The sequence below is a fragment of the Gymnoscopelus braueri genome (assembly GCF_963280865.1).
Source record: "Gymnoscopelus braueri genome assembly, chromosome: 9".
In the NCBI taxonomy this organism is placed as follows: Eukaryota; Metazoa; Chordata; class Actinopteri; order Myctophiformes; family Myctophidae; genus Gymnoscopelus; species Gymnoscopelus braueri.
This window is the reverse complement of record NC_137610.1, coordinates 36,003,422-36,027,909: the sequence shown is the minus strand read 5'-3', so window position 1 is coordinate 36,027,909 and position 24,488 is coordinate 36,003,422. Positions and strand designations below refer to the sequence as shown.

The 24,488-nt window shown below is 40.8% G+C and overlaps 1 protein-coding gene across 1 annotated transcript in view; it reads left to right on the top strand.

Annotated features, from left to right (window-relative positions):
* LOC308092303 (uncharacterized protein) overlaps positions 1-24,488 on the top strand; it is a gene marked incomplete at its 5' end in the record, with an annotated part of 76,050 nt that overhangs the window by 27,903 nt on the left and 23,659 nt on the right. The window contains 3 exons of the mRNA XM_080438153.1: positions 12,867-12,971; positions 17,367-17,548; positions 21,259-21,374. Coding sequence (XP_080294279.1) covers positions 12,867-12,971; positions 17,367-17,548; positions 21,259-21,374 — 403 coding nt within the window. The remainder of the gene's footprint in view (positions 1-12,866; positions 12,972-17,366; positions 17,549-21,258; positions 21,375-24,488) is intronic.

Sequence of the window (24,488 nt, the reverse complement as noted above, 5' to 3'; positions counted from 1 at the left end):
ATTGTAGAAAAACTAGACTATAAATCTACAATGACAGTCATACATGATCCACTTATTATACATATTCTGAACAGTATGTAACAGTTGCCCTGGCAAACGAAAAATGAAAACCAGTTATTTATCTAAACGTTTATCCAAAAACTTTCATAATTGTGATTATTATTTTGTTGACAAGTAAATAAGTGACATGTAAATGCTGACAAGATGTTGAGATGGATTTTAAATTTAGATGTCACTACAGCTGATCGAATGTTAGTCCAAGGGGAATATTAGGAATCTGAGGCAAGACATAAGTTGTATATTTAGTAGCGTGAGCTTAGAAAGTTAGACAAAGAAGGGTGAAAGATGGTACATGGAGAGAAAGGGAAGTCAAATTAAATCCAGAGGTGGTCGGTGGATGGTTGGAAGCTGTTTGAGAGGGCTCATGTATGAGATGTCGGAAAGAATAAGAGATGGCTGTGTTGATCCTCCTTATCTGACTTTGGGAGGATGACATGAACCATTGTAGGCTGCTCTTTATTATATGGTAAGGCCTGTAACTGTAGCAAGCACTGGCAACACAATGTAAATACATAAACACACTGGCAGACAGCTGACACACATGCTTAGTGCTCACTCACACAACAGATGCACAGTATATGTACACACACATGGACACACAAACAGCAGTTAGACGACAAAACAAATCACCCACATGTTTGTATAGACACCCTTTCACAAAACACCCAAACACACACACACACACACACACACACACACACACGTGCACACACTCGTGCACGCACATGAGTAATTGGAGGGCTTTCTGGGGAGATGGGGAGATCAGAGAAGCAAAGAGCCCGTTTCATTCTCCCATGTTTTGCCATCACCATATAATGACACAGAAATAAATATTAAAATGGTAAAGAGTTTAAATTAGAGGCCCCTGACTCCCTGTTTAGATTGCTCATCATTCTAGTTTTGACAGCTATAATTACAGTATGGAGAGCAGAGGAATGGCTCCTTTAGCTGCTCTCCTCTCTTCCCATTCCCTCTCTCTCCCTCTCTCTATCTCCTCCTACGCTATCTCCCCCACCCCATCTCTGCAGTCCCTGTATCTGTGTGGGTTTCCTCCTCAAGTGTCTACGTACTCCTTAATACCCTTCCTGGACCCTGAGTCCTCTTGTTTGACCTTTGCCCGCCGAGGTTGAACTTTAGCCTTGCAGTAGGCCTTAAGGCCCATTAAGAGTACGGGTCTGAATGACAGGGTGTGGTGAGGGTCAAAACCCAAAGGTCACTGGGGATCAGGGGTGATCAGTTCTACTCCCTCCCACTATCCCCTCCTCATCTCTTGTAGTCTCTTTACTCTTGCCTTCTCTTACTCCTATGCTTGTATCTTTGACGATTGTGCGTACATATACCGTAAATCCATGTATGTAGGGATGGGCATCGAAATTAGGCTCCTAAAGTAGACAAAAAAATTACACTGAAACTTTTTTTCTTATTTTTTTTTTTAGATTATGGAACCAAAACGGGGAATTCATAAGAACCGAAATTGATAAGCAGAATTAGAATCAGAGTTGATAAAAGCCTTTAATCCTTTAATTATGTAATGGTTTATCCATTATGCTAACTCAGTCAGTCCAAGTACTGGTGGCTAGGTCAGACTTTAAAAAGCGGTCGCAGCCTAATTTACGGTACACATAATTAGACGTAATAAGGTGTAATTAGAAATTATGTGTTCATAATTAGAAATGTGCATTTCATTAGACAGAAACAAACACAGTTATACCCTAATTATACACGATTGTCCCTACATTATGTTCTAATTGGAAATCGAATGAAACTTAACAAGGTGTTATTAGAAATGTTTTCTTTTGTTATACCCATATTATACAAAATTGTTCCTAACAAAACACAAATTGATATAATCTTTCACTGGTATATTTTTCACAATAACCATTCCACATAAATGTGTTTTTTGACAACTTCTCTAAACATTATTAAGTGCTATTTTTAATTTGGGACGCCAAAATAATGCATGCATCGGAAAAGTACCGGAAATGTATTTATTGATGTATTTTAACTTTAATAAATACAGTTTCTGACGACTTATTATTGCATTCCAAAATATCGGTGAGCCCTAGGACCCTGCAGCATTCCTTTTGTGAGGTAGGTTCCGTATAGATTAAAATCCTGTAATGACCGGAACGTCGCCAGAGGCATCGCCAAGAAGATCAATGAATGTTACACAGTATGACTTTAAATCTAGTCACTTTTATATTTTATCTTCATTACATTTTATTTGTATTTCCTATGTTTAATGCTTGGTGCTGCTATGACACCTGAATTTCCCCTCAGGGTTCAATAAAGGGTTCAATAAAGGTCTATCTATCCCCCTCTCAACAGTCTCTCTCTCTCTCTCTCTCTTCCTCTCTTCCTCCTTATGTCATTCTTATGTGTTCAGTCGGCTCCTCCGCTGCCCTTCCTCTGCTGTTGCTGTCCTTCCTTTTCTGCTTCTGTCACTCTTTCTTTTTATCCATATTCTCCTTCTCATTGCTTCTCCCTCCCTCGAGTCCCTCCCTTCAACCCCCCCCCCCCTAAACTTTATCCACCCCTCCTTGCTCATCCCTCCCTGACTCCCTCCATTGTCCCTGCAATGCCCTGTAGTGACCTCTAAAACATGGCAACACTAAAGGGACTTTTCGCTTTTCTCTGTCGTGTGTGTGTATGTGCATGTGTACATGCTTACTAAATGCCTCCGTATGGTGTTTCTTTTTCTGTTAATTGTCTTCAGACACTTGTTGACTGGTGCATGTTTTCCCAGCATGCTCTTGTGGGAGTATTTCCTGCCTGTCACAGATTGTGACTGACACACACATGCAGAGAAAAATCCCACTGTAGTTGTTGCCAGCCATCTGATTAATGAGGAGACAGTTGATCCATGAGATAAGATGTTGATCCCCCTGGGTATTGAAGTATAAGAACCAATCTTGTGTGTGTGTGTGTGTGTGTGTGTGTGTGTGTGTGTGTGTGTGTGTGTGTGTGTGCGCGCGTGCGGTGAACGCATTTACTATTTTTTTTTGTCTTGTGAGTGTGCCTGTTTGTGTATCTTCTATGAAGGACAGCTACCTAAGGACATATCTTTAGATATTTACTTGAGGATTGAACAGGACGTGTTTTGAATAGTGTAACGTGAGAATGAAGGGTGACAGGCTGCTTTCAGATATCCTTAGGCACAGATTAGTTATTGTAAGGATATTGAAAGCACAAACATTTTGAGGCTACATTTTGAACCGCTTTAGGCTCAGGCTAGATTTAGGATTCTGTGTGACCCAGATTGAAAGATTTACTTTTGCTAGATAGATAACACATGGCAGGCACTATTTTAGGGATTTGTGTTTTGAGTACTAAACGAAAGATGTCTTTCATCATTCACCAAGTACTTCTGATGTATCGGGCAATAGGGTTCTCTCAAGTTCTCAAGCTGGAATTGGTTGGCAACGTTTTTGATTGCATGAAAGAGTGTGTGCGCATGGCTTTACCAGTCACCCCCAGCTGCAGTTCAGCTGAAGGCCAGGTCTACAATTACAGGTAAAGTAGTTTCTAATACCTGGGTGGAGACTTGCAGAAGGAGGGGGTAATTATTGATTGGAGTGTGAATTCAGATCTACACTTTAGTTCACACCTGTTGCATAGCCCATGGGCATACATACACACACACACACACACACACACACACACACACACACACACACACACACACACACACACACACACACACACACACACACACACACACACACACACACACACACACACACACACACACACGCGTCTTATCGTTCATTTATTCAAAGTTCTCAGTGTCTGACAGTATATTCATGCAACCTTATTTGTTTCCCCTTCAGAATTCCACCTCATCCCACCTAAAGGTGCAGTCAGACCAGAGGCTATTGCAATAATCGCATTACTTTGTGATTGTACTGTATGGTAAAACCAGCATGCACGTGTGCTTACAAGAGGCAAATTATTCCATGTATCTCTAGTCCAGTCTAGTACCATATAACTCAGGAAATGCACAAACTATGTGTCGCTTGTGGCATCTTTACATTGATGTAGCTAGCTCGCCACGCAGTACTTTCCACCCTCGCATCTTTCTTTAGCACTTCCTCGTAGGTGTGGGATGCCCTTGTGATTGATGCGTGTTTGTTGGCTCCCACAGCACAAGTTCGCTGACTGGGAGCTCCTGGTGTCTATGGCAGTGACTGGCCAGCCTCATTTTCCTGGCTGCTATCTTCTCACTCACCCTTGGTGCCCCCATACAGATACTTGTTGGTAATGTGTTCATCCTGGTTAATGTTTAGTACTGCATGTAGCGTTCTGGTGTAGTGTGGATGTGTACTGTAGTACCCATCCAGGGACTTCTGTTGGGCAGGCTTCAGGGTCCAGCATTCATATAGGCAAACAGACTCTACAGTCGCAGAGAAGATGCTGAGCTTTGTATGTCGGGGTAGACGTCCACACACCGGCCATGCCGGGTCATCGGCAGCACACCAGGTTTGAGGTCTGTCGGTCGGACAGTCCCCAAGTTATACATTGGAGACAGACACACACACAGAAGTATATATCAATGTATCTATAACGGCATGGAATATCTGTCTGTCTCTGGGTATGTCTTAACGTCCACCACATATGTAACCGATCGACTTCCAACTGTATCACACAAACGTGGCGTGTGTATCACAGAAGACCCGAGGGTGTGTTGTGCTGAGTTGGAAGTCGATCGATCATTCATTGTATAAACTAGATGTCAGGGCCTCACATCTAGGCCCGATCCGTCCAGACAGCACTGGCCTAGTCACTCTGCACACACGTCATGCGAAGTCCGGCCCCTCTGGCCTCTCCTCTCCTCTCGGCTCCACTCCTCTCCTCTCCTCCCTCCCCGCTTTGCTTTGCGGCCCTAACCTCTAGTCGAACCTCCCAACCTCGGTCATGTGATAGAGAGGTCAGGCTTCCTGTCTCTGATTGCTATGGCAACCTGCCAGATCAGGCTGAGGGTCTGATAGGCAAATCAGAGAATGAATTAAGCCGAGAGTCTGATCACTGATCGAGGTGGGGTAAGATGCCTAAAACATAGCCATAGCTCTGATCAACAGTCTGTGGCGGGTCTTGGAGGCATGTGGAGTGATCCTGTGCTTGCGAATCCCGCACGAACTTTCTGAGCTTTTGTCAATTATATAGTAGTAAGATAGTAAGATAAGATAAGATGAAGTCAAGGGAGCTCTCATCAGGCTGGCTACACGAAGTCAGAGATCCACATTGGAGCCACGCCATTCCCATGTGGATCTCAAGATACACATGATTTGATCTTTATGCTCTGTCAGCATTGTGTATTGATAGCCACACAAGAAACATCTTGCTATGTAAGCCACAGAAGTGCTTTTCCCGGAGTTTATAACTCTTTGTTAGCAGTGGGTTTAAGTGAGATTTATCCCCAAAGACTGCCAAACAGTGATACCTGAACGGATGGTTGGAGTGCTTAGGATGCCCTAATATCCCACTCTTAATCAGCCGGTGACTGGAGTTCATCAGGCTCAAGGAGGGATTCCAACTTAAGCAATACTTGAAATAGAGCAATGTTGTGGGAGATGATTTTTGACAACTGCGCCAATTGTATGTTCAACTGACATAGAATTAGAAGAAGTAAGACATAAGAGTAAAACATTAAGTTAGGAGTACTCTGATATTTAGTGATGTGGTCGGACGCCTACTCAGGTTGTGAAAAGAATAGAAAATAATGTTGCCACCATCATCTTTTATCCCTTTATCCATACTTACAGTAACTAGGACAATAGTATATGTATAGGGCTTAGGCTACTAACCAGTCAATCCTGAAGACATTACCATACAACATTTTTATTTTTCAATCTTTTTACAAACTTTTCTTCCAGAAGTGTGTATGTATGTTGGACTACAACCTACCTGCACAGTGGTGAGTGGTGGTATTGTCATCATTCCAACCTAAATGTTGGCAGTGGCTGATCATATTTTTTTAACAAGGCTAATGTGTTCGTTATAAACCCTTTTCATAACTTTGTCGCCGAACCGAACGGCCAAGTGCCCAAATTTTTTGGGGGGGATGCGGAACTGAAATGCAGTGTTTCCACACTGACAAATTAAGCTGGTGCACTATACCCATTCACAACAACACCACTCCACGTTCAGAGGAGTGTTGGGGAAGAGGAACACTTGTTTTGCAGCGGTATTGTATTTATAAAATCTTTTCACCATACCGAACAAAAATATGAACTATTGCTTCGAAATACGTAGCGGAAGCTAAAGAAAACAAGTGTACTGCTGGCTAGCAACAGTTGCCAGGTAACTGCTGAGCATTGTTCTCTCTCTATCTACAGTTGACCCAGCAGGTTCCTGTGTGATTATTTATTTTTTTCCCCCTTCTTTTTGGCTCTGTGTGTGCGTGTGCGTGTGCATTCAGCCACAGTCTCCTTGGCTGGTCCCTGGCAGTGCTGTGCTCTGGTACCTTTTGGTTTCTTTAACCTCTTTATCTGCTTTCCTCCCTCTGCTGACCTTTCACCCTTTTTGAACACTAACCTTCGACTATTGAGTATACACACACGCATGCGCACACACACACACCTCTCTTAGTGAGCCACAGAATGAGAAATAAAACTCTCACTGTCTGTCTCTCATTGTCTCCTTCTCACACGCCCAAACACACACACACACACACACACACACACACACACACACACACACACACACACACACACACACACACACACACACACACACACACACACACACACACACACACACACACACACACACACACACACACACACACACACACACACACACACACACACACGCACGCACTACAAGACTTTCCATTGTTGATCTAACATGAAATACATCCTTCCTGTCTTTACAAGCGGATTATTTGGAACTACCTTAACGATGCCTGATCTCTACAGTTCCCATCCTTTACGTAGAACAATTTCAACACTATGGCCTCTAGTTTGTGGCCAGTAAACTCTGTGTACTCGGCATATAACTATCCAGTGCAGTATTTTATCTGACTTTCATGTAGGCATTAATAATATCTCGGCAACATTTAAATTGAGAAGTTTGATTAATGACAGACATATCCAAGAAGCAAACGTACTGTATTATGTCCTGCTTCCAATAGGCTGCACATTACATAAAATGCAATAAAAGCCAGTGTTGTTGTGGTGGGTTGTTCCTTTTCATTAGGCTCACCTTAATATCTTAAGCCTTTGTTTACAACAACGCATATTTTCTTAATTTTTCCAATAGCCAATACAAAAATAAAAATAAATCCTTTGGAAATCTACAGTGGGAGTTCTGAGTTGACCTGCAAAAATCTGTAATTTCTGTTGAACTCATAGGGGTGTTTTGAAATGGGTGGTTAGTGGTTACTCATAAGTAACCTGCAATTCACTGATTACAACTAATTCATGAACTTGCTTATGGTTGATGTAGTAAACTGCCTGATCCCCAGTCTCCACTATTCCATCTTGCATAGGAAATGTAATGTTGAAAATAAATTATGAAAAAAACTTGTAAGCTGCTCTCTACTGCAGGTTCATTCACATGCATAATACCCCTTCATTAACTTGTCCTCTATGACATCGGAGGAATCAGAGGAGGGTTTCACCAGGCTTTGAACTAGAAGCATCTTTGATGTTGTGATGAGCTCAGCTGATAAGACCACTGCATGTCCACATCCTGTGTGTGTGTGTGTGTGTGTGTGTGCGTGTGTGTGTAAACTAAGTCCCACTGACAAGGAACAAATACACGTTATTCTCTCCCCTTGTAATTGAAGTACAATGCTCAGCCTTTAAAGACTTTCAGCTGTGTTTACAGTCCACCAGAATTTCTTTGACCACATGAATTTTCCATTCACGTGCACAACATGGAAAGTAAGGCTTTCAGAACTTTGTACTTGACATTTCACATGTCGCCAGTCTTTGTTTTTTCAATCACAGTCAATTTCTTTTGGGGACAAATTAAGTTATAAATATTTGATCATTAACTTTTTTTTTAAAACTGATATTGCTGGTGATTTGTTGATTTGCTGTTTTATATCCTTAATTGACATTTTTATTTCACAATTGATGGAGAGTAGCTTCTATTCATTTGTGTTCATCTCTGTATGTGCGTTTATCCTATCTTATCCCAGTCCCGCTAATCTTCTGTTCTTTCTTTTTTTATATCAGCCAATCGCTCAAAACACCACACGTTTGCCTGATGCACACACACACACACACACACACACACACACACACACACACACACACACACACACACACACACACACACACACACACACACACACACACACACACACACACACACACACACACACACACACACACACTTGTTTCTTCTGTTTCTTCTCCCTCTCATTTCCTTTCCTTTACCGTTCTCCTTCCTTCCTACAGTAGCTCTCTGCACTTGTGTCTCTTTTCCTCTCTGTGCCCTTTGTGTGTCTGACTGTAACCAGTAGTGAAAGGCTTTGTTGTTTCATGGCTATAGCCAATAAGGAGACAGAGGATAAGGCCTGAGGCTCAAGGGTCATCTGGTCCATGTCCAGCAGGCTAAAATAACACGGACAAAACACCAAGACCATATCCAGTATAAGCTAGAATAACAAGAACAGAGCCGGCCTCTCACTATCAGCCGTTGTTCTGTGACGTGAATCAGCCAGGAGATTCTTATGTTTTCTGTTTCAAGACAAATGCATTATCAGAAAACATTTCTCACAAAATGACTATAATAATACTTTGGTTATATTAGGAATCATTAAACGAGGTGTGTTGTGAATTTCGTTGACCCTCCATGTGGTCCTCTAAGGGTGGAGAGTGATGGTTCAGTTGAGTGACGAGCTCAGAGAACAAGATGACAGCAGGCAGTATCATACGACAAGTTCTAAAGTTTATTAAACACATTGAGACTATATACTGTACTCACAGTGGACACTGTACTGTACTGACCAGAAGATATGAGAAATGGAAAAGAACAGAATGAGTAGGAAAACAGCAATGCATCTCGCAAGTAGTTGATGGCCATGGCATCAAGTGTGTCAGTATAGTGCTTACGCAGATGAGAGTGAATAGACAAATATATTTACTGGTCAAGCAGATAAATGTCAGTCCTGATCATATAATCATATAATCATAAAAAGGTGTTTTCCTTTCTAATAGCAACGGGTTCCTGTGTTATGAAGTGTATCTGTGTTTACCTGCCATCTTTCTCTCTCTCTCTCACTCACTCACTGACTCTCTCCTTTACCCCCCCACCCATAAAATTGTCCTTCAGTCAGCAATGCTGTCTGCATTTTCATTCCTTTTCTCTTTTTTTAAACAATCGATCAGCGTTTAAACATTGCCATTAAGTGGTGTCAGTGAGATCCCAGTGCTGTGAGATGTGCTGAGTCCAGATGTCTCTAGAGCTTATTCAACACGGGCTACAGGTGTGCTGGCCCTCCCCGCCCCCAAAGGACGGGGCAGGCGTTTCAGACGCACCAAAACACAACCTTCAAAAGTGTCTGTGTCATCAGCCCTAATTCCTGGACATTGAGGAATCAGCAGAGCACTGTGTCATCTGAGAGAGAAACTGTGAGTGTGCGTTTGTGTGTGTGTGTGTGTGTGTGTGTGTGTGTGCACACACGCACCCACCCTGGCAGTAAAACACACACGTTTGTCATTCAGACCTTCTCATTATATCCATTAGTCATAGAGAAGCCCCAGAGCTGAGCTCACTGATAATGACACATCCAACAATTGTTTCTGTAAGTGGTTTCTTTCTGTTTAATAATTTGGCATTTACAGTGCGAGTGCTGTAATGCCAAATGGATAGTGTCATTTACTTTTGTGTCTACGTAATTCCGTAATTCCTTATTCCTACGTAATTCCTGTATTATGTGTGTGTGTGTGTGTGTGTGTGTGTGTGTGTGTGTGTGTTTTTGTAATGAGAATAGACATAGGGGGGGCAACAGGAGGTCTCCTCTCCCTATAATGACAGAGTGAAGTTTAACTGCCTGACACCAACCAGACCCTGACCCTCACACTGCCTATCAATCAACCTTGCAGTGTGTGGGTGTGTGTGGGTGTGTGCATGTTAGCGAATCTTTGTACACGTCATGTGAGAATGAATACACATGTAAGTACATGCGTATGTGGGTATGAAACTGTGCTCGTGTTTGCATATGTATTTGGTGTGTGCGTGCGTGTTTGTGTGAGTGTGCTTGCATGGGCACACAATGTATGTTTACACACACAGAAATATTATGTATATGTGTGCTGGTCTTCAAGTGTTTTATATGTGTGTTTGTTTAATCTTCTGCCATCATAGCATTAGGCTGAGAAACCTGTTTTGGCGTTGTTTCTTTTTTTGGCGTTTTTCTTTTTTTTAAACAAAATTGACTTAGTTGATTGGCTGAGAACTGAGAGTTAATCCTGTTGATGATTTTAATAATAAACAAACAAAGTGCTATGGCTCAAGTTCTACTACCAGTTACAGTAACTGTTACAATACACAGCTTAAGATTCTTTTTTTAAACAATCATAAGCTTATATATAACCTTAAGTAATATCTTGGGCATCCTGCTAACTTACTGTAACTAGAAGCTGATCCCAGAGACAGCAACAGCGCTGTGTGCTTCTCACAGGTGTGGCCCACTTCAACCAGAAAATAATATGGTGCTTATTGTTAATTAAAAGCCCTGTATGATCATTTGAATAGGTTATCAATCTATTGCCTATTGTTGCTTAAATCCCTGTATCACATTTAGATACAGAAGGCTATCTTACGCAAAAGGGGATACAGTAAGCTTAGGAGGAAAATTGTGTGATACTGAGACTTATTTACTTAATCGTAGGTTGGGCCTGATTCACAGCTGTTTTTTCATGAAATAAAAATGATATATATATATATATATATATATATATATATATATATATATATATATATGTATATATGTATATATGTGTATATATGTATATATATATATATACGTACGTACGTACGTGTGTGAGTGTGAGATACACACATACAGTATACACACACACTGTATGTATGTAAGATGTGATCTGCTGCTGCACGCACTACGCTGCCTATACTTTATGTTGCATAGATCAGGGTCGATCTGTTTCCGGCCCACCCATCTAGCCACTTAACATTATTCTATGTTGTATTATCCTTACAATCGTAATGTTTTTCCAGTTATTTGAGGGCCCACTTGCAATATCCTCACGGCCCACAAGTGGGCCCCGGCCCACAGGTTGAGAATCGCTGCTCTAGGTGGAGTGGTCGAGTGTGTATTGACCAGGTTAAGTGGGGTGGTCCAATGTGTAAAGTGCTGTTGCTGTGTGTGTGTGTAGCAGCAATAAAACACACATGCTGTCATCCAGACCTACTCATTACAAACCTGAGTCACACATCAACCCTGCAGTTGAGGTCACGTGTGTGTGTGTGTGTGTGTGTGTGTGTGCGCGCATCTGTACATTAATAACATTTTCATTGCTACTTTCTACAGACTGCTGACAAATGTAAGGAAAACTGTGAATATATATTAGTGGTGAAACATAACGAATGCAGATGCTTCCATACAGGTGTACTGCTTGATACAATTAAGCAATTAACATAGACATGCTAGCCTATTATGCTCTGTGGTGTGTATAAAAATGCTGAGCATCAATCAAGATGCCTAGCAAGAGAAAACGATCTATGATCTGTGTCTATGAAACAAGGTTCTTTTTATGGAATTTTGTCACAAACCTAGGAGGAACGGTGACTAAAGTGACTCTTTCAATCTATGGGAAATACATACTGTACACACACACGTCCAGGGGCCAAAACATGGTCTTCGCTTCTCGGCCTGTCAACTGGCGAAGACGATAATGATCTATGATCGTCGTTTAGTCTCTCCACTTTATATACTGTACTTCATTGACTGGAGTCCCCCATTGGCCCCCTCCCTTTTTCCCTCCACACTAAATCTCTTCACCTAGAGACACGTCAGGGTTCATGTCATTTAGCTCAATGAGTTTTGACTTATGACCTGTACAAAGTAAACCGAAGGATTCCCCCATTTTCAGCCCTGTATTTGCAGAGTATATTAAAAAGTAAAAACCTGACATGCTAATGGTAAGTTCTCATCCACTTTGGCTTGGGGTGGCCAACGGGAGGCATGCCACTACACGCTGATGTTTTCATGTTGGCTGTTGGTGGAGAATGGGAACCTCTCCTAACCCATATGTCTGGCAGTGATTGAGATAGATGGTTGGGTAGGGAGAGAGAAACGACATGAGGGAGAGGGAGAGAGCCATGGGCTATAGGAGGGGAAGAGGGTGTGTCTGGGAAATGGAGTTGTTCTAACTTCAAAGATGACTGTACACTGCATGCTGCCAAGACCTCACATTTGTCCAGGGGAATACTACACTATATCATCGTTTCTTCCTGTTTGGCGGAAGTCTTATCCTTATCCTAGCTAAAGCACTGATACATCAATACAAATTAAAGAGTCTATATCACACTTACTCTCATACCACACCCACACACACTTACTCTCCTACCTACCACACACACACTATTTCCCTATCCAATCCCTGGCCTGGTGAATAAACCTTGTAAGAACGTTAAGAAAGTTACAAATCTAATTATCAGTGTTAGTATTGCTTGTATACTGTATTTAAAAAAATATATAATCTTGAAGCATTGTGGCAGAAAGCAGGTGAAAAGATGGATTTGTGCAATGTGATTAATCTGCATGGCAGGCTACATGCAGGGTTCTCCTCCTGTTTATAAACAAACCACTTTAAATTGCACATTTTTTGCAGAACAACTTGAAGGGCAGAAGGTTTTGCAGTCCAGCCAAGCCAGAGAGGAGAAGGAAACAGAAAGAGATGTTTCAACACCTTTAGAGGACAATAAGCCTGAAAAGGGTGAGTGGATGTATGTCCATGTACAGTAGGTATATGCACAGCTGCTTGCACACATGTGTACATGCATTTGTTTCGATTTCTCATCCTTTCTCTTAATACATACATGACTCTCTCTCTCTATGCTGTGGGAGTTGTATTAAGCCTTCTTCACACCAAGCAGTTATCAGGCAATCGTGTAAAGTGCGGTTTGTATTGCGCCATCGGCGGTTGCAAGGCATTAACGAGGCCCAATCACCCAATTTATTGAGAAGGAAGAGCGTTTCACTCCCTTTGCCCGTTGCAAATTAAAGCGGTCTGAAAACATAATGTTTTAGTAGTCTGTATCTATAATTTAATATTCTAAATATTTGGCCAATTTCTCACCAATCTCCTAGCTTTGTGATATTTATTTTAAAATGCCCAAAAGTGATGTTGATGATACAAAAGAGGGCCTACAGCCAGGTTTACTGTCAATGTTGAAGACATGCCAAACCCACTTGTAAAACCCTGTGTGTATTCAATGACTTATACCTCCATGGTTCAACATCTCAAAGAGCTGCATTTCTTACGGCTTCGGTTGCCTTTTTGTGCGGGGTAAAGCATAACATACGTTATTACATTATTAATTCATTTATTTGCCCAGTATGGTAGATTTATTTCCTCTCACGCAGGCGCAGATCTGTGCCATCAGCTGATTGTCAGCTGTAGTCTGTGCTGTGTGTTTGGAGAAACATTAAACCTCTCTCCCAATATGATCTACAGACATTGTCAGGAGATGTCAGCACAAGACAGGTCTGTAACGGCCTTTATAATGAACAGGTCTAGACATTTCTTCCTTCCATATATCTGTGCTGTCACTGAGTGACTGCTGAACTCTGCTATATAGAGAAGAGGAGAATGTCAATAGTACTAAATCACTCCTGAATTCAAAAGGAACGAGTAGAACACTGGAGCAGGTTGTTATTAATGAATGCTGAAGCTGACTCTGTGACAAGACAAAGCCTGCCTAATAGTGTTATTAAATCGCAACTAAATTATTTTGTGACAAGTGGAACACCTGACCGTTGTTTAATTCATTTGCTTGTCACTGCTGACCTTGAAGATGGAAAGGAAATCCTTTTACAGTATGGTAATAAAGCCCACCTGATTGTATAACAACCACTTGCTACTATACCTCCCCAGTAGACCTGTACCTTCAACAACATTGCAGCCAATTCAAAACCAAGGCACACTTTGCCAGAATATGTTTTAATTAAAACATTTTACCAATAGAATCCATGTTTTAAATGGCAGATATAGGTTAGGCTTTCCAAGCTGCTTCAGCATAAGATATGGCTTATTCATGAACACATTTTGCAATGAAAGTGTGTGCTTGTGTAGTTCAGAAATAGTAGAAATGTCCCATCTGACTAAAACAAGGAGAAGACTCTGAGCATCACACCTTTCCTGTCCATAATGTAGGTTTTATGAGCAACCCCCATTTGCAAATTATGGAACTGAATCGAATCTAGATTAAACTAGAAAAAGTGCTCCTCGGAGCACAGGTCTCCGCCAGGTCAGGTAGGTTATTGTGGCCTCCTGGTGGCGCTATAATAGGCCAATGTGAAAAGGGTGGCATTTCTTCCTCGGCCTAGTGGGAATGTGCATGCATTCATGATTTGAGGCATTTTGTTCCAAACATGTGTTTTGCCAAAGTAGACCTGCTGGTGGCGCTATAACAGGGCAATGTGAAAAGGGTGGCATTTCTTCCGCGGCCTAGTGGGAATGTGCGTGCAAACTTTCAGGGAAATCGCACGCCGCATTTTGTTCAAAACGGACCAATCCTGCAAACTTTGGAAGCCAACCTTTGCCAATCAGGATGGAATATGAAATATCGGACAGATGCGTCTTGATCACATGACTATAGAGATACTGTGTACCGATTTGCGTGATGTTTGGATAAAATCTGAAGGATTAATATCCAAAAATGTATTTGACATAAGTCGGCCTCCTGGTGGCGCTGTAAAAAGCAGATGTGAAAAATGCAGTGCAGATGTTTTTCCTTGGCTTCTAGGGAGTGTACGTGCAAAGTTTCACGCAGATCAGTGCAGTTATATTTAAAAATGCAAATCGGCCTGTTATAGCGCCACCATGAGGCTGATTTGAAAAGTTTTAAGTGGCATTTCTTCCTCTGCCTAGTGGGAATGTGCGTGTGCAATTTTATGGAAATGGAAGGTGCGTTCATGATTTGAGGCAGTTTGTTCAAAACTCACCAATCCTGCAAACTTTGGAAGCCAACCTTAGCCAATGAGGATGGAATATGAGAAATTGAACAGATCCTGGTTGATCACATGACTATAGAGATACTGTGTACCGATTTGCATGACGTTTAGTTAAAAGCTATAGGAGTAATAGGAAAAAATGGGTTTTGCACAAATCGGCCTCTTGGTGGCGCTATAACAGGCCCATGTGAAAAAATTGGGGCAGAGGTTCTGAATTGGCATCCAGGGAGTGTGTGTGTGCACAGTTTCGGAGCGACCGGGCCAACGGTGCCAGAGATTAGCTGGTAACACACAGACAGGACACACGGACGGACGGACACACGGACACACGGACGGACGGACGGACAGGGGCGAAAACATACTCTCTCGCCATGCCTTTCGGCCTGGCGGAGACAATAACAAACCAGTTCTCTCTAGAAAAGTAAAATAAATATAAACATCAGGTGATACCAGATAACATTCCTTTGCTAAATCACCCTTTAATTTAGATATTTTGTTCTGTTGTCGAGATGACGAAGCGAGATAATCAGCTTATCTCTCTCGATACACATCATGAGTAAATAAACTTGCTGTCTTCTATGTTTGTGCTCGGCGTACATGTTTGTGCACGTACGTGTGTGTGTGTCTGTGCATGTGTATGCTTGCTCTCAAACATGTGGACAGTACAGTGTATTAGCAGTTCTTTGTGTTCTCAGCCTGCCTAAGCAGACATATTCTGCCCCCTGAGTAAATATGGCGAGCTACTGATAACATTCACATGTGTGGGACAAGGACACTCTCTCTCTCTCTCTCTCTCACACAGAGTCACACAATTCACTAGGGATAGTGGAATGACTGCTTATTTTTGTTACACTAACGCACCATGAATCATGATATGATAAACGAACCAGGCTGGTGCAGTACCTGTATGGCACCGCACAAGGTCCTGCATTTCAGGTGAAACATTTTGTTGCTTAGATAATTCAGTACTGTCATAGTGATGGAAAAATTGTTGTTGCGTCCATAATTTTTGTTGTTTTCCCGAAAGGGAGAAGAAGAAAAAGGAGGGAGAAGGGAGAGCAGGGAGAAAAAAATCTAATATTAAAAAAAACATATCAAAGGGAACATAAAAAACGGTGTAATAGTGAAAGTAAAATAAATAATTGTATGTTTATACTTATTTAGTTTCTCTTTATAAAGCTACACTGTTTCTGTACCACTATTTCAAAACATTTTCAGGGATGTTTATTGGCAATTTTGCCATCTGTGGTCCAGCTGTGAAAATACAGATGGTGTTTATTTTTTAAACACGTTAACTACTTATGTTTTATTGTTAACTACTACCATTTAATTATAACACATCTACCCCTACTATACACCTTGTGGACTGATCAATGCTTTTAGGTGTCATGGGATGTACTTACTAGAGATGTACATGACTGCCCAAAATAGTTATTTGAATATTCTGCTGGTCCTAAAGGACCACTTTTTCAACCCATCTTCATATAATTGGTCCTCACTAATGCTCTTTATAAGATGGCACCATTTCTGTCTACTTGGTCTGTGTCTCAGAGGAGGGCTATGAACAGTTCAGAAACCTGCCTACCAGTAACAACATCGGTAGGCAGGTTCAGTACTTACTCCCAGAAAACTGCAGGCCTCTCATTTCTTTTAAAACACAACTAAAGACCTTTCTGTTTGCCGCTGCCATTGATTGAGTTGTTTTTCTTTTGCACTCTAACTGTATCTTTTCATTTTTACTTATTTAGTTTTATGCTTCCTAATGTCATTTTATAATTGTATCGTTGTGTTTCCTTTGCTTGATGTTTTGTGTAAAGCACATTGAATTGCCTCGTTGTTGAAATGTGCTATAATTGCCTTGCCGTAGTAATTTCGAACAAGATTTCAACCTTTTTTTTTTTTTCTTAATGCAAGAGCATAGAAGACATTGCTCTTGTGTTAATGAAACAAAATAATAATGAAGTAGAAATGTTGTTATGTCACCGGTAGGTAGGTTCGAACTGTCGATAGCCCTCCTCTGAGAGGAGTGAGTAGACAGAATGGGGACATCTTATAATGAACATTAGTGAAAACCATTTATATGAAGAAGGGTGGTCCTTAATAACAAATGTTACATACAATTGGAGATTGAACACAGCGTTTCTTTCCCCCTCAGATTCGGGTGCTAAAAGTGTGCTGGTCCGTGTGTTTGGCTTGGTACAACGATATATTTTGAACCCAGTGGTTCAGAGAGGGGACGAGAAAGGTTCGCAGAGACAGGCCAGTCCCAAACAGAACAGCTCTGCACCTGGAAGATTCTCTAAGAGCCATGCCTCTGCTTCACTCAGCCAAGCTCAGGTACTGTACTTCATTGTTGTAGTGATAACAATGTATGATCCCACACTGGGCATCTATATACGTCAGCCTACAACCTTTAGCAAGGCACGTAATTCCTTATGAAGTGTTAACACACAACTCATGTCCATGAGTCCTTGTTTTTTTGTTGGCTGTGTTATGAAGGCTACAAAAGGTTTATATCAATGGCCTATGAAACCACTAGATTTCACAACTACGATACAATATGAAAGGGAATCACAGCAATTCCATCTGGCCCACTGACTATGATTACACTGCTGTGGTGGTGTTTTTTTTGTAAGATGTGTACAGTTGCAGTAAACAACAGCAACAATGGGGTCATGGTTCAGGTAAACAGGTAAATAAATCATGCCATTTAGGCTTTTATGCTAGTCTGTAATAGAAACATGCTTATATTCTTGTTAGCCCAACATAGTCCATGAGCCAGACAAGATTTCATTATCGAAAGAGTGGGCAAAACCATACCTATATTAAATTGTTCATAGGGTCAATACGAGTAAATAAATATATGATAACCTCTCCACAGGAGCAGCTTTTTCATGGTTATCACACATTTTGTTATTTTCCCCATACGTACATGACAGGTGAAAAAATTACAACATTTAAAAAAGAGTTATCATAATGAAACTTCCTGAGTTGATTACTTACATGAAGACAATGATTTATCGTATTACAAGTTTTCTGAAATTGTATATTTAAATATGCAAATTAGGCATTACGAAAATATGCCCGAATTTGTATAACTTTCCAGAATCAACATTGGAACATTGGACAAAGCCAGAGTGAACATTCTTATTTCATTATGTTAACTCATTCAGTGCCAAAAATATTTCTGGCTATATCACCCCTGTGCCAAGGCCAAAAATACATTGTAAAAAAAAAGTGCTTAGGAGCCGAGATACAGCCTTTTTCAGTAAAAAGTTAAACAAGAAGTGAATGGAGCAGCAAATCTTCAAATCATCATATCTTGGGTTCTGAACCTTTTTTTTCCAAAACGTCCAACGTCATTGGCACTCTGGGCTTATGAAAAACGTGACGTCTGCGACGTCATTGGCACTCAATGAGTTAAGATGTTGGAGTCGAAGGTTTTTAACGAGGGAATATTCAATATCTGGCTCAATTTTGGGGCTCTGGCTCATGGACTAAATGCCTAATTTGCATATTTAAATATACAATTTCAGAAAACTTGTAATACGATAAATCATTGTCTTCATGCAAGTAATCAACTCAGGAAGTTTCATTATGATAACTCTTTTTTTAAATTGTCATTTTTTCACCTGTCATGTACGTATGGGGAAAATAACAAAATGTGTGATAACCATGAAAAAGCTGCTCCTGTGGAGAGGTTATCATATATTTATTTACTCGTATTGACCCTATGAACAATTTAATATAGGTTTGGTTTTGCCCACTCTTTCGATAATCATTGCTCAATTTTGGGGCTCTGGCTCATGGACTAACAGAGCGAGCCACACAATCAATTTTGGGTCCTCCTGGCTGACTCTCACTCTAGGAGATCGTACCTTATGCAATGCAGTAAAGTGATTTGTCAATCTGATACTCCATCTGGCAACTCTGCCCAACTCTCTCTCTCACTCTTCAACAATTCAGAGTTTTCTTTAGCAATTAGAGTACCGTAAGTAGAATTCACAGAGAGCCAAGAGTTGGAAAGCCTCTAACAAAGGGTCAAGTGTCCAACAAGCCCAGTATCAACAGCTTGACAACAAGCTAGATTCTAAATCCTTCTTTTTGGACCAACGTGGCTAACAAGACTCTAAGCTGGCATCTGACGTAAAGCACCTTGACTAAGCTTATTTGTAGTTTGTTGATTGTTAATATTATTTTGTCACAAGGTTTATTTGAATTGTAGGAAGGAAGTGGATTGTTTATCCAATTCTATTTGTTTTCCATTTAATTGAGGATAAGTAAGTATGGCATAACTAGAGGTCTTAAGCATAATGTGGGTCCAAACTGTCACATGCAGAGAATGGTATATAAGTAGAATACTCACAAAATAATACACTGCTGAATGGTCAGTAACAGCCTCCTTTAAGATCTATTCTAGGTTTGCAAACGGTCACCTGCTTATGCAGTGCAGTTCTGCAGTGTCCCCTTTAGTTCAGTTGGCTGCAGTATTATGAATCATTCCATTCATGCAGAGCAGCAGAGGTCATACTATTACTTTATCTCACCACCATGTACATTGTACACGGTAAAGATCATCATCAAGATCATGTTAATGTATCCATTGGTACTGTACAGTATCTACAGTACAGAAGGACAGGTAGAGGTGCACCAGAATAATTACCATTCAAGAATGTTGACGTTAATGTAAATTAGTTTCTGTTCATTCTAATCCTGTGTGGCCAGCACAATACAGTTAAGATCGGAGCATTTTTTTTCTGGTTCAGCTGTAAAACCACATTGTAAGACTGTAACCCTGTACACAGAGGCACCATAATATTAATCTAGGGGATTAAAGCTTTAATGTGACCTTTGTTTTTCTCACTATGATTTCCCACATGGACCCATAAGGGAAAATTAAGTACAGCTAGTAAGTGTAGAGCAGAAAGAAAGACGGGGGCTTTTATAAAAATACAGACATCATAAACCTACAGTACTTCTACACCCATTTCCGTGTAGCCTATTAATAGACTCGGAAGTATTACAAGAGTTTCCCTTTCTTTTCCAAGAGTTCATTTGGAGTATCATGCTGCAGAGCTTCAATATCTAAATGTAACTCTTTGCTCTGTCATCCTGTGGCCTAGAATAGTTAAGGTTGTATTGGAAAACATTCCTTATTGTCAGAAATGCGAGAGAAAAGTTCTAATCTCAGTGTTTATCTCACCTCCTTAATTTGGTTTAGATGAATGTACAGCTCCCAGAGGTATCAATTAGAAAGAGTGTATATTTTCCCCTTGGGTTAGAGTTGCATAGCTTTCCATCTGATCTGAATGACTAAAGTATTCAATATTTGATAGGCCTCAATGATTGGTTCTGGTGTAATTATTTTAAAATAATCAAAAAACAAGCTGCCTCTGTTTTTTGTTTTAACTTCTTCCTGTGCACTTAACTCCTCTGCCCTTTTCACCTCTATATGTCCATTCATCTTTGCTGGATACCATCTCAACATAAATTAGATTTAGATTATGTGAACCTCGAACCTTCTGATTCTCTCTATTATTAATCCTCTAACCTCCAGCCATTCTTTGTTAATTTATCCAATCTATGAGAGGGTACAAAATACAGTTTGGACACTCACATGGCTGATATGGACAAAATCTATTTTTATATTTTGACCAAATACCTCCGATATCGAAATTGTGACAATAATATCTTAGTGACGATATCATATTTAAAATTTACTTTTGTAGTTTCGAAAGATTAAGAAAGAATTGCTATTTTTGAAAAATGTCAAAAAACTGTAAAAGACAACACTTGTGCCATATAACGATATTACCATATCCAACATCACAGACAATATCGAATCTCATAACACGATATCGATATAATATCCATACTGTATATTGGTAAATTAACACTGATTTCACTATGCAATTCCCTTCTTTAGACCCGTGTTCATTGTGACTTTCCTCCCCATCTCACCCAACATTCTAACCCATCCCAACACCCTGCTGCCACTCAACTCCTCTGTCCTCCTCCATCCATCAACCCCACCGTTCCTCCTCCAGATCAGATCCAGGAGGCGGAGCCAGCAGAGAGGCCTTCCCTGCCAACCCGTTGTGGGAGGAGCCAGTGGGGATGTCTGTGCCGTGGCGGACACATCCGGCGGGGGCAAAGACAAGAGGTGAGGTCGAAGGTTAAATACTGCATCACCTGACTAACTAAAACACCGGTTCTGAACATTGGATCCGGGGACCCCCTGGGGTCCTTGTGGGGGTTCCAGGGGAGTCCCCAGCTAAATGAGGGATGGGAACCAAATGAACCCTGAAAGGTGTGTAACTCCCCAGAGTTTACAAATGGAATCAAATGGGGCCATGAGGGTCCATTTTAAATGAACACTGAGGATTTTACTTTTTAGATTGGGATCCCAGAGATGACAAAATATCTATCTATCTATCTATCTATCTATCTATCTATCTATCTATCTATCTATCTATCTATCTATCTATCTATCTATCTATCTATCTATCTATCTATCTATCTATCTATCTATCTATCTATCTATCTATCTATCTATCTATCTATCTATCTATCTATCTATCTATCTATCTATCTATCTATCTATCTATCTATCTATCTATCTATCTATCTATCTATCTATCTATCTATCTAGGGTCTGTGCCCTAATGCATATCAAACTGGGGGTCCTTGAAATAAACGAGAATGATTTTAAATAAATAAGAGAGCGCACTGGCTTCTCAGTTCTCTGCCATTTCTCTCTCACCAAGGAAACACCATAGTTATATAAAAAGCAAAAGGTATCCGAGTGTGGTGCTGAATGTGGTGACCTATCGAATTTGGTGACTGGAGCTGTTCCGCCCTCCAGAGCATGGGAAGCAATAACGGAGCATGGGAATCATCTCTTTGGCTGAATGAATTCGCTCTCTGGCTGTGCCAGGGAGTGATTAAAAGGTTAATCACTTAACTAAAACATCCCTACACACCCACACATGTATTCTTGATAGAGCCTATAGGGGAAAATCTTCCATAAAGCTGAAGTATGGAATTCAATGTGTGTGTGTTGGGGGTGTGCTTGTGGTTTACCCCCCTCTTTCTGTTGCCCTCTTTTTCTCTCCATTTTGTCTACATCTCTTCTCACATTTTTACTGGCTTAAAAAGTGCTCAATTATTTTATGAGAACTCGAATTCCCAGAGTCATCCGATTCCTCAACATTTGCCCAAAAGCAGTTCGGAGAGTCAGTTACTGTTATTTGATAACAAATTGCAAGCTGAGGTTATTGTTGTGTCCTTGGGCCTTTTGTCACTTAACACTCTGCTGAACGTCACCTCTGCTCACAGCTTGAGAGGATTTTCTGGTTGGATGCACTCAACGTGCCGATAAGATCATAAACACAGTTTTTAGTGTTCATTTTTTTTCTTTTTTTCCCTTTTTTTGGCAACTGCTGGGTTTTCCCATACCTGTATCTGGGTTTGCACTCACATACTCAAATACACACAAATTCACATGTGTGCACATGTGTTTTTGAAGAGACACTTCTGGAAAGACCAGCTCATAAAAACCTGCCCTTTAACACACATAACTTTTGTTGTTGTGTGAGTGTTTTTTGTTTGTTTTTATAACTTGAGTTTTGGGGCCCTCAAATCTACATCACACCACCGATCTGTCCGATATGCCCATATATTGGCACAGTACGCCTCGTCAACGGCCCCGGGCACATGTGCAAATCTGCGTTGTTTGGCAACAGTTTCTATTGTGTCTGACATCAGCGCATTACGCTTGTGACGTCCACCGTCCACATCGATGTTGGCTATTGTAATATACGGTAGGACTGTCATTTTATCTTTGTGTGTGCTATGAATACTTAATTACTATGCTTTATATAGTGCCAAAGTTTGTAGTCATAGAACCTGGAAACAAGTTAGCATTTTTACTGGTGACCTCGTCTTGACGTCTGGGTTTTTTGAATGGGTTTTAGTTTAGATGCCTGAAACGAGTTCTGTGGTTAACACAAGCTTAGGAGATCTTCATGTTTTGTTTTGACATAAAATTCACCAGCAATTACCGCACATTTTTAAGCTTTTATGTGTCTTAAAAAGTAAGCATCTCAATGAGACTACAGAGGTTGTTGGGGACAATACATGTCATCAGGCTGACCACACAAGCTTTCGTGATGGTGATGTTGAGGTCATGCGACCGTGGTGTAGATCTTTTTAAAGCCTGATGTTGGCTTTTTACTTTTGGCGATTGCATTTACACTTCAGAAATTATGAAAGGGGTGTTGATTTGTAAAGATTTTATTGCTAAATAAAATATCATGAACTTAATTTGCCACAGAGCTTATTTTATCAGTAATCAAAATCCTATTAAAAAATCTCGTAGACTTTTTTCAAGGGAATCAGAAAGATGCTAACTCTTTCCATCTACAAAATACGTAATCCCTGGACCACTTTATTTGCTGTGCTTTATATATTGGCAGTTGTATTTGAATAATGTTTTAATCCATAGTAAAAAATACCATAACCCTATGCCCTCAGGTACTATTTTACTTCAATCTGTTTCAATTCATCCCTTTCTAAACGAGTTGGTCTTACTTCCAGCAGCATTTAAAATTACACAATAGTATTCTAATCCTCAAATTGTTTGTTCTACAGACCGTCACCATGCTGGTAACAAAGGGCTGTCACGCTTGTGTTATATGCTTGTGTGTGAGCGTGCGTGCGTGCGCATGCATGCACGTACGCTTCAAGCATACTTGTCATTCCACACAGCTCTTGTCTTTGTGTCAAGTGGTTGAAGTTGCACGGTAGAGGTGCAGGTCGCTAGGTGTCGTCCAGGGTCAATGAAAGGATTATTGTAATTGGACAGCAGATTAGCAGTAAAGGAGTTGGCCGATGCTCTCTACTAGGTGTTGAAAACTCACGTCAGGCTGACATGACTAAAACACGACCGAGGTGTTCACCTTTTTTTGTCTATGCCTTTGCATTTTGGCTCAGCACTGAAGTTGGAAGATGGGTGTTATCAAAACACTGAGAAACAGAAGTAGGGAGGATCTAGTGAGATGAGAGAGGGGATCGTCAATGAAGGAAGTTATCTTTCTTCAACCTTAACCTCTTAAACCCCATAGACTTGGTTGACCAGGGTCCTCCAAGGCTCTGTCAGGGTCCCCTCAACATCAAATCTCTTCGCCGAAAATAGCCAATCTACTCTACAAGCTCACAACACAGCATTGTGAGCTTGTAGATCGGCATTTTTTTGGCAGATGTTCGCACCCAGAAT